The 16,552-nt window shown below is 51.0% G+C and overlaps 1 protein-coding gene and 1 long non-coding RNA gene across 16 annotated transcripts in view; one reads left to right on the top strand and one right to left on the bottom strand.

Moving 5' to 3' along the window:
• PHACTR1 (phosphatase and actin regulator 1) overlaps positions 1-3,996 on the top strand; it is a 504,607-nt gene extending 500,611 nt beyond the window's left edge. For all 15 annotated transcript variants that reach the window (XM_044773220.2, XM_044773223.2, XM_044773218.2 and 12 more), the window contains one exon: positions 584-3,996. In XM_044773220.2, coding sequence (XP_044629155.1) covers positions 584-599 — 16 coding nt within the window. In that variant the 3' untranslated portion in view covers positions 600-3,996. The remainder of the gene's footprint in view (positions 1-583) is intronic.
• On the bottom strand, positions 3,731-15,492 carry LOC106836565 (uncharacterized). The gene is made up of 3 exons (XR_001399374.3): positions 15,302-15,492; positions 4,558-4,670; positions 3,731-3,867 (listed from the first exon to the last, which is right to left on the bottom strand). It is a non-coding gene; the product is annotated as an uncharacterized lncRNA (long non-coding RNA).
• Between the last annotated feature and the right edge of the window lie 1,060 nt (positions 15,493-16,552).

The following is a 16,552-nucleotide window of genomic DNA, read 5'->3' as shown; positions in this document are numbered from 1 at the left end:
GCTGAAGCTTAAGAGGAAAGATCATTGCCCCCATTTACAGCCAGTGAGCAGAGGCCAAACCTGGGCAAAATGCCAAATCTGGTACTTCCAAAGTGGGTTCACTTCTGTGATTCTGTGTCATCCTCCCAGAGAGTCTCGTATGGTGCTATCTGAGGGGGAACTGATGCACGGAGAGATTTAAGGGGCTTGTATAAGGTCACATGGCTGGTTAGTGATGGAGCCACCGACTGAATTTTCATGACTCTCCCCTTTATGAGCCTTTAGAGGGGCAGTGCCTGGACTCAGACTCGGAGGGTCGAGGGTGGGTTCTCCACCTTGTGCTGAGTCCAGGCTGAGGGCATGGGCTGAGTGCCACCAGGGCCACCCCATGGGGCCCCGAGGAGCTCCAGATTAAACCATTCCAAAAGCCAAGGTGAATCTCGTGGGCCTCAAGGATGGGAGGAGTTCTGTGGCGACGTGCCTTTGGTTGGAGATTTAAAGCTCCCCGTCGCTGTCAGAGATAAGGAATCTGAGGATGGGAAGTTTGGGCTGTTGAACCTGACATCTTTGACAGCCCCTTGGTCTTAATTATTTGTTTTCCCAGGTTCCACCGACCTTAACCGTCGAATTCCTCTTGAGTGCTATGCTGTCTTCAAAACATAAATTTATAAGAACCATAAGTGCTGGTATTTATTCACTTCCCCATCACGATGTAAATCTTCTGAACTGCCTTTTTTAAAAAGAAGAAGAAGAAGAATAAAAGGAAACACAATCAGGATTCTATTTGTGAAAACACGATGGTGACTGCTCCGTGGTCAGAGCTGCTGGGACCACTGCTGGTACCGAACTGTATCCCGTCCCCAGCAGGGCCGAGGGCACCGGCACAGCCTCACTGAAGACTTCCTGGCACTCGGAGCAGCCCTGGTCCTCTGCGGCCAGGCCTGGCAGGTGCCCCATTCAGTTAGGCTCCAGTGAACCTCTTCCTCGAAAATGTCTGTCACCTGAGTCCAAAGAAAGCTGAGGCGGTGGGTTTGGCCTGGGGATGATCGTGCAAAGTAAATGATCTGGTTGGCCTTCTAGACTTGGCCAAACACACTGGCTCCAGGCATGGCATCTGGTTTGGGGGCCCCTTAAGAGAAGGATGTTGAGAGGGAGCACTGTTTTCAGTTGCCCCTGTCCTTTCTCTCCCTTCAGCCATCATCCACGCAGTGAACAAAAGGGAAGAGCCCTTTTCCGGGGGAGTCTGGTTGACTGCCGGTCCTGACAGTGTGTGCGCTCCAGGTGTGGAAGGCTGGCACTGAGCACCCGTCCTGTCCCCTCCGACTGAGCTGAGCTGCCTTCCAGGAAGCTCTGGTTTAGAAGGGGAAAGCTGTCATCTGTTCAGTTCAAACTAATTGACCCATCATATCAAAAAAGCCAAATGTCACAGGTGATCTTACACACACAGCCAGCCACTGCTAAGGTCCTTCTGTGGTGGTCGTGAGTATGAATGCAAGGGCGTGCGCCTGTTGAGGGCACAAAGGCTGGAGTAAGAAACTGCTTGGCTAATGTTCCTCATTTTCTCTGCATGCCCCAGGGCCAGTGACTGTATGGCTTGGAAGTTAATGGCCTCTGAGTATAGGACCAGTGCATGCAGGCCAGGAACCATTCCTTAAGGACTGGCTTTCCAGTCACTGATGGACTGGTACTACTTGATAGCCTTCTAGTCTCCTTTTTTTTGCACTGAAGAGTTTCTATGGAGAAGCCCCAGGGTTCAGCATATCCAGAATTGTGCAAACATCAGCCTTGCCTGCAATGCTGTACCTTCCCGCTCCTGTTATCCAGAGAGAATCCTTCCTCTCCCTCATGATGCTGGTGAGAGGCATGATTACACATTTGAGATGTATTTCTAACTGTCCTCCTCACTTGGGACCACAGGAAAGAGGGCTCTGTTGACAGGGCAACACCGAGGGTAGGATGTACAGAGAGAGGAAGGACAACTCCCAAACCCTAACAACTATCTTAATAAGGCCACTGCAGCTGCTTTCGTTTTGTTTTCCTTCCTGACAGAGCTTGTGGGGCCCTCCATCGCAAAGCTCTGCCTGGCCTCCTGCAGTGGTCTCATAGTTACCACGATCTTTCCAGGTGATGGCTCGCGCTCCACCACACATGCCCAGAATTTAGAAAGATGCCAGTTTGGCCTTCACAAAAAAAGAGTTAACCACTCCCCACCCTGAACCGTGGGGGAAGCACGTGACTCTTGGGATGCACACCCATCAATGAGGCCATTTAATGTTCTGCAGGCATGAACTGCTCCTGTGGCCAGCAGTAACCCAGGAGTGGTGCATATTTTGGGGGGAGCTCAGGGCAGCTTTTGAGGCAGTGGCCAGCAGCTGTGGCAAAGCTATCAGATGCTTTCCTCGCACCCCCTGGAGCGAGCCCACCACTGCCCACCCCCAGGAGTCCGCCATCACTGGGTCCTTTTTTTCTTTGAATGTTGAATCTCAATAGTTACTGCCGTGGGGAGAGGTATCGTTCAGGGAAAATGTGGTCAGGATTTTAGTGTAGCTGTAAACACCGTCTTCCCAAAAGGCTTACTGACATTTGAATGTGCAAATGGTATGACGAGATGTAGGGCTCTTTCGTTTCATTCCTCTATGGCAGGCACATGTTCCAGGCGGAGGAGCCCGCCTTGCCAGGGGCTGAGTCTGAGCTTTCTCTATCTCACAGCTGTGCGGCAGGTGGCCCGCAGCACCTGGCATGGCAGTCAGGCCTTCCCCTGGCCCAGGAGCGAGTCCTAAGGGAACTCATTCCACTGCCTGGACTTCTCCTACGAAGGCCAGGGGCTTCTCTGCTGGCCTTGGTTCTTGGGCCTTTCAGATTCCCAGGGAACATGACGCCCAAGTCAATGTCGCTGCAGCCAGCCAGGTTTTCCGCCCAAAGTGCAGTCCGCCTAGTGTTGCAGTCCACTTGGTGCATGGAAGAAATTGAACACAGTTTCTACTTCTCTTCCTGCAGAGCACCCTTTTCCAGAAGTCACCTGCACAGAGATAGGGGGGCACCTCCCATGCCACTAAAACTCCTCCACCATCGAAGTGGGCTACTTGCAGCCCATTGTAAGTGGCTCAGCATACTCAGTAGACCACAGGGCAGGCCCTCTGCTGTGTCTTTCTTGAAATCTTGAGGTCTTTCTAGAAATCTATCCAAATTTCTTTTTTGCCACATTGTTACAACAACTGAAAAATGTGTGTTACCTTCAAAGATGACAATTTGACATTAATTAGGGAATAAAAAGAGAGATGGGTTAGGTGGTTTAAAATGCATCTCTTTTCTAAGAAAGCTGTAGTTTTCAAGTTTTATCTCGTGTGTATAAATTCCCAGTTCAGCCTTTTGTCATTTGGATTAGCATGAGAGGCAAAATGTGAAATTTCTCAAATCAAAATGCTTTCCTCTCAAAATTAGACATTGGCCCGACCTCCCACCCACTCCATGACAGAAGAGACAGCCATCTGCCTACATACTCTCTCGAAATTGCTGATATATCCCCACCCCCTCAAAGGCCCTCAAAGCCCTGTAAAACTTTTAAAACTTTAGCCTTTATGTCAGATTAGAGAAACCAAACAATGTGACGGTAGATGTGACGAAAACCTCTGAGTTTATTTTTCTCCCGCTTATGAACGTGTATTTATATTTGCCGAATGAAACTCGTGGTGTGTGCTTCGATGAATGGAATTTCAGACTCTCCCTGTGCACAGCCAGTGGGCGAAGGTCACCTTAAACGACTTTTTCTTCTCATTCGTCTGTTCATCCCCAAACCGGTTGCTTTTTCCACTTGCTTCCCGGGTGTCTGTACATAGTTCGTCTTTGTATGGGAGCGCTCTCCCGTGTTCTAATTTAACAGATGACGGGCTGTATGAGGAAGAACCATGTAAATAGAGTACAAAGTAAACTGGATCTCTATGGCCTAGGTTTTGTACATACAGAAACTGCATGGTATTTAAATTATTGTTTGTCTCTGATGATGTATGCAGTTTCTTTAAAAACAAACCAAAAAAAAAAAGTCTAAAAAAAAATCCTTGACTCCTGTGTGTTTTATCAGCCACCAGCAGGAACCGCTGAGAATACTATTTGGCTGGGGACGGGGGTAGGTCCCCTCATCAGCAAAAGAGTAAGAGTTACGGAGATACAGGACCACCTCAGGGAGCTGGCATTAGTGGGGGAGGAAGGATTCTTGCACATAGGCTAACTGTCTAGATAATTTTTGTATGCTAGGACCTTTTTCTTCCCAAGGTTTTTTTAAGAATATCTAAAATGTACTGCCCAACTGTCTTTTAATAATCCGGGAATGATGAATATAAATTAACTTGTTACAGCACTCAGAATCGTGTCCGTAGTGTCAGATATCAGACAGCCTTACGCAGCAGCAATGCCCTGGGGGACCTTTGCGGGGTCACTGCCCGGAAGCAAAAGCCCCAGACGACTTTGCTCTTTGAATACTTACATCTGTCTCCTTTCTTGAGAAGCCTGAGTCCTGTAAAAAGAAGCCTTTGTCCTGTAAAGCAAAGAGCTTTCTCTCGTAACCTTTGGGTCCTAACTTACCTTTTGGAGGTTTTGAGGGAAGCAGAAAGGGCTGCAGTGCTTGCTGGCTGCATTTAAGGTGGGTGACCTTGCTGGGTGATAGATCCTTGGTCTGGCAACGTAGGCAGGTGGCTCTGGGAAAGAAAGAGGAGGCTAGCATGGCGCTGTTCCCCTGCACCATTGCCAGGAATCACCGGGGGGGTCTTGTTAAAGGGCAGATGCCAACTCGGTCTGGGGTGGGGGGCCTGAGAGTCTGCTTTTCTGACTAGCTTCCAGGACATGCTGATGCACTTGGTCCTAGAGTCCCATTTCTGAGTAGCAAGGGCTTGGGAGTACAATCCAAAGGGAACCGCTTTTCCTTTGCCTGGGGATCTCCAGCCTCGGAGAAATGGAATGACTGTATGTGCTGCTTATTTCTTTGCTGAGCAGCAGCCGCAAAGCCCCCACTGGGTTCCAGCATCCTGCAGCACTGCATCAGAATATCTGCGCAGCCTCTCGCCTGTGCAGGCCGAGGGTTGCTGGAGCAAGAGTGGTCACAGGAGAGAGGGCCTGTGGTTTGCAGAAAGGATTTCAGCTTTCGAGCTAAGAGCTTCTCCCTCATTTTGCGACCTCCTCCCCTTCAGAGCACTCTGACCTTAATAAGTCTAACCTGTAGAACTTGACTGCGGTTATGTAGAGGAGTGAAAAGGCTAAAGACAGCTTTGGTAGAACCCCAACAGGCTCTGCCTTGCAAGAGGGAAGGAAACTGGCCATCATCCTAAGAGGGAGCCCTTTCCAAAGTAAACAAGGTCACAACTGCACAATCTCAGTAGGCAGAGGTGCCTGCTTTGTCCCTCCTCGGCTGTTTACACCATCCTGGGACAGAGAACTAGTGTCTCTGCCACCACACCTGCTGGGCAGTGTGGCCAAGTCACTTAATTTCTCTGGGCTTCAGTGTCCTCATCTGGAAAATGGGGGCATTGAAATAGATGTCCTCTAATGTCCCTTAGGGCATTGGCTTTCTATGATTTGGGTTTATCTGAAGTTTTGAAACACTGAACCTTAGCCCCTAGGAAAGAGTAGCTTTAGGCAAGTCCTGCAGGGCAGGCTCTCAGAGAGCAGTCTAGATTCCTCTCCATCAGACCGCCTGCAGGTCTGACGTGCTATGCCTGCCCCCACTCCCTGCCTTGGGTTGGCCTCCGGGAAGGCTAGGAGGCACTGGGACCTGTCCTCTGCCTGTGTCTTCGTGAGGGCTCGTCCTGAAGCTGCTGTCAACCAGATTACCCTACTTCGTCCTGCCTCCCCCTTCCTCTGGGCAAAGCACCCTTGAGGGGCTTGTGGACCTCGGGCAGTGATGCTTAAGACACAGCCTGCTGTCCTGTGCAACACCTCAAGTTTGCAGGCGCTTCAGTGATGTGGTTACATCTAATTATTAATCCAAAGGCCACGTTTGACACTGGAAATGCTCCCTGGCTGGCTCTCCACAGGTCTGAAGCACTCTCCTGGCCTCAGATGACTCCAGTTCTACAGCTATAGCTCAGATCTGCCCTGAGCGCCTGACCCAGGTGTCCAAATGTCACAGAGCAGCAGTGTAGACGTTAAGAGCATGTGGCGTTGAGCCCAGATGCCCTGTGGTCAACTTCCGGCTCTACCCATTACTAGTTGTGTAGCTTGGGGCAAGTTACTTAATCTCACTGTGCCTCAGCTTCCTCATCTGTGAAATGGGAATCATGGCACCTATTTTATAGCACTGTTAGGATTAAATTAAATGATATGTGTAAGATGCTTAGCACCTTGGGTTGGCCTTACTAAATGTTAGCTCTTACGCTTGACATATGTCTCAGAAGCGCCTCAAATTCAGTGTGTCCCAGAATACTGTTTTCATATTTTCAAGCCCTGCCCCTCGACCCCAATCCTGTCCCTCTCTAATTTCCTTTTGCAGTGAAGCTGGCTTCTCCTTTCCACTTCCAGCTGATCATTGGTTCTAGAACTATTCCACTGCTCTTTAATTAAGGCCCTCACCGCCTGCCTGGCTGAGTGCAGCCAGGGTCGGCTTGCCTGGGCCTGTCCCCGTCCAGTCTTGCTGCCAGAATCCTCTGTCCAGACACAGCCTTGCTTGCACCCCGCTCCCGCTCAACCTCTGCCGCGGCCCCCACTGTCCCACCGATAGAATCCCAGTCTCTTGTGGGCCATCCTTGGTGCGAGTGCGGCCCATGCCGGCCACGTCTGCCTGCTCAGGGGTCCCGGAGCTGGCCCCCAGGTGTGTGTGGCCATGGATCCCTGCGACGGGGCTGTTGACGTGGACAGGCTGTGGGGACGACGTCAGGGACAACCAGGGCTAACAAGGCTTTGGGGACTGAGCCCTAAGCTTGCCTGAGCCGAGTCTAAGAGAAGCCTCGGAACTCTCATAGGAGCCAGAGTGCTCACACATGCAAAAAAACCCAAACATACGCACCTAAGTATGAACAAACAGCTGTCCCCTGTGGTCCCTGACGTGTGGCACTCCTGATTTCTAACTCTGGCTGCCTGGACACTTGATTCCTGTTGATGCCACGGCTCGCAGTTCCCAAACATGAAACCCTCACTCCATAGCTGGCACTGTGCTCCTCCCTTTCATGCACAGTTTTATTTCATCCTTACAAACCCGGGTCTGCTCGACTCTAAAACATCACTCTTAACCTCCCTGCCAGGCCCATGCACGCACTGCTTCACCTCCACTTGCTTGAGTTCACACTTTCTCAGCTTCCATCCAATTACCCCAGTTGCCCATCTTAAGTGATAACATCATCTTCTGACACCAAGAACCAGAGATCAGGAAAGATACCCAACAATCTCCCAGCCTCCAGGAAGGGGGAAGCTGTCTCCTCGACCCAGCTCCTCCCTCTCCCCTCCTGGGCGCTGCTGTCTGTGGGCAGCTGAGTCTCCCGCCAGTGGGCACCTCCCACAACCAGGAGACAGTTGGCCCATATTTACGACTTCCCTCGAGGGAAATAATGTCAAACAAGGCACTTGCGCAGCGTGGGTCCCACCTAGAGCTGCGGCGAGGGCAAGAGGAGACCAGCACGCTGCCTAATATCAGAGAGGAAGAACAGACCTGACAATCCATCTTGGGCGTGCAGCCAGTCCCTTTCCTAAATGCTATTTTTGGTAAAAAAAAAAAAAAAAAAAAAAAGGGTTCTGCTCTTTTGTGCCATTAATCAGAAAATGCTCTCCTTATTTCATAATAGGAAGCCATGATCATCCAATCTTTCCACGGGGCAACGCCCCAGATTAAGGCAAAGGGTCCTGTTCAATGAACTGATGAATTCGTTTGCAGAAGAGACAGAATAAACCACAAAAGCAGAATTTAGCTGCTGCTGCTGCTTCCAGGCTACGGCAGCCAGTTCAGAGGCCTGCTATCCTGAGCTGGAAGTCGACGCCCATTTCTCGTCTCCTCCATAACAGATGGAGGCTTTGCGTCTCGTGTTGTCTCCGAGGCTCCGTGGCTCTTGTCTGGTGATATCATTGCTCTTGTCGTTCCTTTAATAAAACACGGGAGGCAGAATGGTGGGAGGGAGGGAGAAAATGTCACTCTGTTCCTTAATTACTGATCTGGAGTGGGACAACTGTTACTGACACCTTGCCCAGGGCGGTGTTGGGGATCCATGAGAGGCTATGTCTTTACAAGGCCTGTGACTTCAGAGCCTCCACCCACAAGAGGGCAAGTCTGTCTCCAGCTACGCAGGTAAAAATCCTTTACACACAAGCTGAGCTTCTTATCTCTGAAAGTCCCCCCATGGACGGAATGAGGGTAAAGGCCTCGCCCCAGCATCCCGGGGGCCTGCCAGCTGTGCTGCGGGGGCAGTGCGCCTGCGAGAGCCCTCCTGGGCCTTGTTGCCTCCACACCTGAGCCTCCAGAAGCCCTCGGCAACCTCGCGACAGCCTCAGCGTGCTGGCTGTACAAGGCCCTGGGGTTAAAATAGCAAAAACAGCATCTGGCAAGAGGCTGGCCTTGTGCACACTCTGTGCTGCCTTGCTGTTGGGTGGTGGGGACACTTTCCCAAGCCAGCATTAAAATGCTTGCTGTCACCCCACCAGCTGCACCCTCACCCCATCGCTCAACACCCAGCCGGCCGTGGCAACAAGAGCCCCTGCTGCGGTGTAAGTGTCTTAGGTTTTCCTCAATCCTCTCTCACGGACTTGGTTACGACAGCCCCAAAGCGGGCAGGACAAACCCCGATGCCATCCCTCTTCCTTCCCAGAAGAGGACACACATGGCCAGGCTGGGGTTTAGGCTGACAGAGCTGCTTGTGAGAAAGGGAACTAGGGCCCGCGGGGTGGAGGAGTCACTGTCCATTGCATACCCTCTGGTCCTGTTGCCTTTTATCCTCACATGCACATAGCCTTTTCCATTAAAAAATTTAGTGACAATTATTTTATTTTTTTTAAAGAAAGAATTGAAAGTACACACAGTGCTGGCTGCCTTTGGTCTCACCTGAACAAGGAAACTTACCTATGAGGAACAAGTCTACATGGATAGACCTTATTTCAATCATATCACATTTAGAAATCTAGGAACAGACCACAGGCATTTTTCAGACCATGTAGCAGCTGGTCAGAAAATGGAGCCCACGGGGCCAGGCAGTGAGAGGTCCCTATGGAGCAGTCCTGTTTCAGGTCCCCACCCACCACCCACCACCTTCCAGGTGAGAGAGAAGTACATCTCTTGATAGCTTTGGTTCATTGTAAAGACGTGGTCTGCACCCTCCAGGAACGAGCTGGCTCTGCAGGAGAGAAACAGTGCAGGTGCCAACCGTAATTAATTGGGGTGAAAATAGGGGAGGGAACAAGAGTGATGCCTTTGGGTTTGGAGGGTGGTAGAGAGAAATCTGAAGCGAAAATGGTCTCTGATTTGGACAGAAGAGGTGTGGACGGCTCTGCTGTGGTTGCAAACATCTTACTGCGGTTCCCGTCAGCAAGAGAGCACGAACACTAGCTGTTGATCACGGGGTCCATTCAGCTGGCTTGGGGCAAGCGGCTGGGGCGAGCCACTTGGGTTTCATCAGCTGAGCAATGGGAGAGGCACTGGGAGAGAGCAATGAGGAGCTGGGATGTTGCCTGGGCCACCTCCCGGTCCTCAGCCTAGAGGTTAGGAGCTGGGGGAGGGAGGACTGAGCTGAGGCAGGTTTCTCAAGACCCAGCTGAAAGCTACTCATGCTGCCCCCTTCCCCTGAACAAAACCACACTCACAGAACATTAATGGTAACCGGGGCACTCAGTCAACCCCTTCTGGTTAACATAGCAGCGGTCTCTGCTGCCCTCAGCACACCGAGGTGAGCACCCCAACAGAAGCCCTGGCAGGTGTGTCAGTGCCCATGTCCCCACGCGTCCCCATACTGCTCACATCGGCACTGGTCACTGCTGCTGGCCTGTCTTGGTGTCCTCATACCATCATCCTGAGCCCCCGGCCCCCGCAACACCAGCAGAATGAGTTCTGCACCCCAGCACCGTGCGGGACACTGTCATCTGTTGTCCCCATTTTACAGGCGAGGGGACTGAACCTAAAAGGAACAGGATCACACAGCTGGGAAATGGCAGAGCTGAGCTGCGAACCCCGGGCTTCTGACTCTCAATCCAGTTCCCTTGGCTCCAACATGACTAGGGAATCCCACAAAGGGTGCTCAGGAGGATGAGAGTTTTAGACACATTTAAACCTGTGTCTGCCTGCATCTGCTCTGGGGGTGTCAGTTTAGTACTGGGTTCAACAGCCTTCACATAACAGGAAACCCAAATAGTGGCTAAAACAACTGAGCTTTTTCTTTTTTTTATGTAAAAGAAGTCTGGAGTTAATCAAGGAAGAACTTGTGACACCATCAATGTGCCACAGCTGTTTTCCTGCCCCACCAGCCTCCTCATGTAGCTTCCATCCTCTAGGTTGCCTCATGCTCCAAAATGGCTGCTGGAGTTCCAGTCATAATGCATGTGTTCCAGGCAGGAATTAGGAGGAAAAGTTACCTGCCAGCTGAGTAAATCCTCTTTGGATAAAAACCCTTTCTGAAAGTGCTACCTAATGACTTTGCCTTCCATCTTACTGTCCATCCCTCTTTGCACGAGAGGCTAGGAAATAAAGTTGTATTAACACATGCCTACCTCAAATAAAATTGAGGTCTGTTTAGGGAGGAAGAAAGGGAGGATGGACACGGTTGATTAGCTGCCACAGAGCTATCCTTGGTAATGAGCTGACGTGTGATAAGGTTATAGTGAAACCACTTCCAGTGACCCAGTGGAGAGAGAAAATTCATAGAGAACACCTGCCTCTCGGTACAGAGATTCTATTGAGGTTCTGATGGAGTGCTGTATAAACTTTTAGCAATATCCCCACCATCGCCTAGAAATGAACTCAGACTAATTTAAAAATGAGAAAATGGCACAGGCAGGTGGCATTCTCGGTGGCAGCTTTCATTTTTTAGCATCAGGGTTGAACCTTGTACTAGGTGAAATCCACATTCCCTAGGTCCCTGCTACTCAAACTGTGGTCCCCGGGGACCAGCAGCACCGGCAAAATCAGGAAGCATATTAGAAATGCAGAACCCCAGGCCCCACCCCGGAGCTACTAAATCAGAATGTGTTTTTTAACAAGGAACCAGGGGATTCCTATGCACATTAAAGTTTAAGAAGCCCCGTTCAAATGCATGATTTTAAAGAACCTATAATGGGCCTCTACTCTCCTTAAAACCCCTTCTCAGGAAATAATCGCCAAGACATTTAGTCTGTAGTAAGACTGTCACAATGCCACCTCTCTGAGGAGAACACACATTTTAACTATTATCACTTGTGGAGCAGTAATACCTAATGTCTGTGGAGTGCTTATTCTGTGCCGGCACTGATCCAAGGTACTATGTGTCTCTGCACTTAGTCCTCCTAACACTTCCATGAGGTGGCTACTATTACTATCAGCCCTCCCATCTTACAGATGAGGACCCGGTGCCAAGTTACCCAGCCAGAAAGCATCAACTGGAGACATTTGGACAATGTCTTGTCCAGAGGAAGGGATTTTAAGGCTCAGAGAATAGATGGGGCAGTGTTTCAGGATGAGGGAGTAGCTTGGTGAAGTGAAGTCGATGGGAAGCTAGGATGCCTGGGTTCTAGAGGCTGCTCTAGACAGGGAGCCAGGATGCCTGGGTTCTAGAGACTGCTCTAGACAGGGAGCCAGGATGCCTGGGTTCTAGAGGCTGCTCAAGACAGGAGTTGGGATGCTTGGGTTTTACAGTCTGCTCAAGACAGGAGTTGGGATGCCTGGGTTCTAGAGGCTGCTCTAGACAGGGAGCCAGGATGCCTGGGTTCTGGAGAATGCTCTAGACAGGGAGCCAGGATGCCTGGGTTCTAGAGGCTGCTCTAGACAGGAGTTGGGATGCCTGGGTTTTAGAGGCTACTCTAGGCAGGGAGCAGGGATGCCTGGGTTCTAGAGGCTGCTCGCCTACCAACGGTGACCCTGTATAACCCCCTTTACCACCTGGAGTCTCACTTTTCTTATTTGTGTGATGGGGAGGGGAGTGTCGAACCGGATGACCTGCAAGCGTTCCTCCAGCTCCAACATTCCTCAGATCTAGGTGTGCCTCCCTGTGATCTTGAAATCAGTCGGCCTTAGCAGCTGCCTGACAGACTTTATCCAGGGTCACTCAACTGCCACCAGGTCTGGCCAGAGCCCAACTCAGTCTAGAGACCCAGATGTTTATACCCTGGGGGAACCATACACCCTCCCCAGCAAGAGGCAAATAAACACAGCTGCTGCCAGCTAATCACGACCCAGCCTTCCCACCGAACCCAGGTGTGGGGGAAGGAGCCAGGCAAAGCCAACACTCCATAGACTTCCAGAATAAATTAGACTTGATATGAAATGTTCACAGAGGAAACACCTGGCCATTAGAGACACTGCCAAAAGCTGCCAGTGGGATGTTCCCACTCTGCCCACCCCCATCTGAAAGGGCTGGCTGGGCCACCCTCAGACTAGCTGGCAGAAACCAGAAATAAGTGGTGAAGGAAAAGCTACCTAGACTTGGTTCAAGGCAGCAGGCGCCTGTTGCCCCTCCTGGCACCTTTGTAGGGCACATATCCAGTCAAAAGCTTTGCTAACTGGAGCAGAAAGCTTTTGAGAGCGTCCCCTCAGTTGACAGTGGACCCAATAACAATGTCCCTCACTCAGCCCTCCTGCACTGCCATGGACACAGGGGAGGCTCCTGGAAGCCATGTGTCTGCTGCCTGACCCCTCCATCTCCATGGCTACAGATGATTGATCCATGGGCAGCACCAGAGCCAAGCTGGACCACAGCCTCTTTCCCACAGATTTAGGAACTGGGGTCAAGAGTCTCTGTCTCCAGAGGCTGGACCTGTAAGGCATCTTCCATCAGAGCAATCCTGACTGCAGAGAAAAGGACGCAACAGACACACAGAGTAGGTCACAGATGGGAGGATAAGAGGGTCCAGAGTCTCTTCAGTCCTGCCCCAGATTCCAGCCCTCCCCCTTTGGGCTCTGAGCCTCACCCCTTTGTCCTATAATAAAGTCTCCTTTAAGCAAGCTAGCTCTGGAACAATCCTATTACTTGTCACCAAAGGAGTCCCAATCAACACTGAGCCAGGCATTCATGCATCCAACTCATATTCATGGACAGGCCAGGCAGCCTGAGATGTGCTTGGCACTGAGGGAAAGAAAAAGAGAATTAGGCATGAGCTCTACCCTTGAGGAGCTCGCAGGCTAGTGTGGGACCTAAACAGGTCATTCTAAATCATTTAATTAAACGTGGTGGAAAGAATGCAGAGCGGCATGGAGGGAAACAAGCCAGGGGCAGAAGACAAGGAACAGAAAGCTGGGAGAGCTTCCTGGAGGAGGGGATGCTTGAGCTGACCCTTAGGGATAGGAGGATGTAGCACCGCAGTGAGGAGAGGACACTCCTGCAAAGACCACAGCACGCCCAGAGAAGGGCAGGGACAGCACAGTTTGGGGGAGAAAACAAGCATGAGGAACGGCACTGGGTAAAGTGGGGGTATGAGAAAGCAAGCACGACACAGGCGTCAAGAAGCCTGCATTTCAGAGGGAAACCACATGGAAAGCTTAACAGAAGTTCGAGACGACCAAACAAGAGGCTTCCCAACAGTTACTGCTGAACGAGTCGTGCCTGAGACATCACAGAAGCTCAGACGAACAAGGTACACTCAGCCTGGAAGGCGACGAGAAGCGTCTCAGAGCGGGCAGGGCCGATGGAGACAGAGGCAGCGCCTGGCCGCCTCTCGTGAACCACACCGTTCAAAATGCTGGTGCTCCACGGAGCTCTGCGTGTCTTACTGTGCTTTCACAGTCAACTCATCTGATGCTCCCAAGCAGGCTGAGGGGTGAGGAATGTGAAAGAACTGCTGGGGAAACTGAGACACAGACTGAGCGACCCCCCTGGATCACAGAAACAGTGAGTGTGGCAGATGCTCAGACCCTCTCCCCATGCCCCTCGCCCCCAGCCAAGGCTCTCTCTGTCACCTCTTCCATTAACAAGGGAAGGGGACAAAGAACCACACCTCTCGGAGCAATTCTAACCCTCCTCTGGAGCTTCTGGGCCAACCCAGGTCCCTCTCCCTTGTGTGGGAGCTCAGGACTCGAGAAGCACTCTGCAAGACTGCCAGAACAAAATCTACTCTTGTTTAACTTAATATTTGTCTTCCCTGTGTGGTTATGAGCACCAAGAGGGCAGATACCACATGACTTGTTCAGCAATTAAGCTCAGTCAGTACGTGGCCCATAATTAGGAGAGCGTTCAAATTTATTTCATGATTGAATGAGAATGAATAAGACAATAAACGAACCAAGCAGAGCGGAAGGGGGAGAAATGGGGGGTGGACGTAGGCTGGCCGCCCTGGAGTGAGCCTTCTGACATTTAGAAGTGAGTCATCCCGGGCTCTCCTCTGCCTGGCTGCCTCCCCCACAAACCTTCCCAGCAGGTGGAGGAGGGACAAGGGGGATGCAAAAACCACCAAGTACCAGGCTGCTACTTGTTAACACTCTAGGAAAACATGGGCGGGGGTGGGAGAGGAGACTGGAGAGGAGCGACGGAGGCCGGCGGAGCTCCATCGGTCCCCAGCATGTGGATGTCTAAGTTCTTGGTAAACTACAAAGTAACACCTACATTTTTGGTAATTTTGAGGTCTGAACACTAAGCACTTGCTGTGATATTCTATTTGGAGCTCTGCTCTGTCAGGACATGCTTTTTGAAGGACTCTTCCCATGTTTTCTCCAATCACAGGCTCGGACTCCCCCTCTGGTTGCCATACAGTAAAACCAGCCCCCAGGAGGACGGGGGGAATGTCACCTCACCAACAACTAACTGTCCACTTACTTTCTAACCTTCCTAAAGCAAGGCTGAAAGAGAGGCCAAAAAGGAAAGGGAGCAATGGTCAGGAAAGCAGGAAGCGGCCGGCTGGCAGCTCTGCCCCACCCCGCCCCAGGGTCCCACAGGAGATCTCCCACCTCCTCCTGCTCTCATCGCCCCCTCTTCCTTCACCAGCCCTCCCTCCTACTCAAACTGGCGCCGACTCTGGATAAGCAACAGCTGATCAGAGACGTGGTGCTTGTGCCAAGAGCCACGAGCAGTTTCATTTGGCACTGAGTCTAAAGGAGAAACAGCTCTTTGTTTCATCCAGCAGAGGGAATGCTACCAATTCCCGCTACAAAAATTCCCACACTCTCCTCTGCAAGGCAGAGAACAGCGTCCTCCTCAAGCCCGTCCAAGCCCAGAACACTCAGCTGAAGACAAAAGCTGCTTACCCTGCATGACCACTGGCAGATGCAAAACTCAGAGCCAGATGCCCTGCCAGCGCCCACAGGCTGCCTTTGGCTAAAGAGCTCAGACGCCACTCCTGTTCATCTCACAGTGCCAGCAGAGGCCGGCACTTGAGTCTTCAGACCTAGTCCTGGGCAGATATGCTCATCCCCACAGACCTCCCTCCATATTCCTCAATTTCAGGAAGAAAAAATAAGCCTCAAGTCCCAGGGGGAAGGTGATGACCACATGGCAGGGGACCGGTCAGAGCCAAGCAAGGATTCTTCAGCGGTTCAAGACAGGGCAGGCATGTCTCCCGCCCAGAGCGACAGGGAACGGAGGCCTTCAGAGCGCTTCCTACACATCACGTGATTTGAGTGCTGTCCCATGATTTCCACGCAAACTTCCCACTAACAAAAAAGCATTTCATTCTCAGGAACCCTGACCTCACTTCCTGAAGTGGCCTCACACACACACACACACACACACAAGCCTGTGTACATACAATTGGTCACTTCAATTTGTCAACAGGCAACAGCCACACACACACTCCGCAACCCTCCTTGGCCTCTGTGCATACCTCCTAGCAGAGCAGATTTAGAGCTTCTCTCATCTGTGTCTAAGACGACACAGTGGAGGGGAAGGACGAGAAGCTAAACTTAACGATGTTAATCCCAGTTTTCCAAGGGAGAGGGAGAACCACGTATTAGCCGCAACAGTTGTGGCTCCAACAGAAACCCCAGGCTTTAACATAGAGGAAACACTCTGCAGGATCCTGACTTTTAAAATGTTTCGAATAAGGGGAATACGAGGGTATTTCCATCAGGAGCTATGCTTTTCACCGAAGGCAGTGGGCAGAAACATTTTCAAAATACTTGGCTCTCAGCAAAATAAAGTTCTGATATTAAAATGAAATCGGATCCTCACTTATTCTATCACCGTCCTCACAGTGGGCCTTAAAAACTGTTCTGCTGAGCTGGAGCTGTTTAGTTTTTTTAATAAGGAAAACTTGATGGCATCAGATTGACTCACTTGAAGAAAATCCCCATCCTACACCCTATAGCCAGAAAGGTTTTACCAAACTGGGTTTGACAGAATATACTTAGTGTAGAACACTTATTTTCCGATCCGTTAGCAGTACAGTAATAGTTTTCCCTTTCAGGTCATCTGGACCTGCCAAAATTGTGACGAAGAATATTCCAGTCCCCTAAGCTTCCTCCCCAAGAGCCCCAGGTGCTGTGGTCTCCCTCCGCCCC

Source organism: Equus asinus, chromosome 8 (assembly GCF_041296235.1).
Source record: "Equus asinus isolate D_3611 breed Donkey chromosome 8, EquAss-T2T_v2, whole genome shotgun sequence".
NCBI lineage: Eukaryota > Metazoa > Chordata > Mammalia > Perissodactyla > Equidae > Equus > Equus asinus.
Note: the sequence above shows the minus strand (reverse complement) of the source record. Positions and strands in the feature narration are given on the sequence as shown.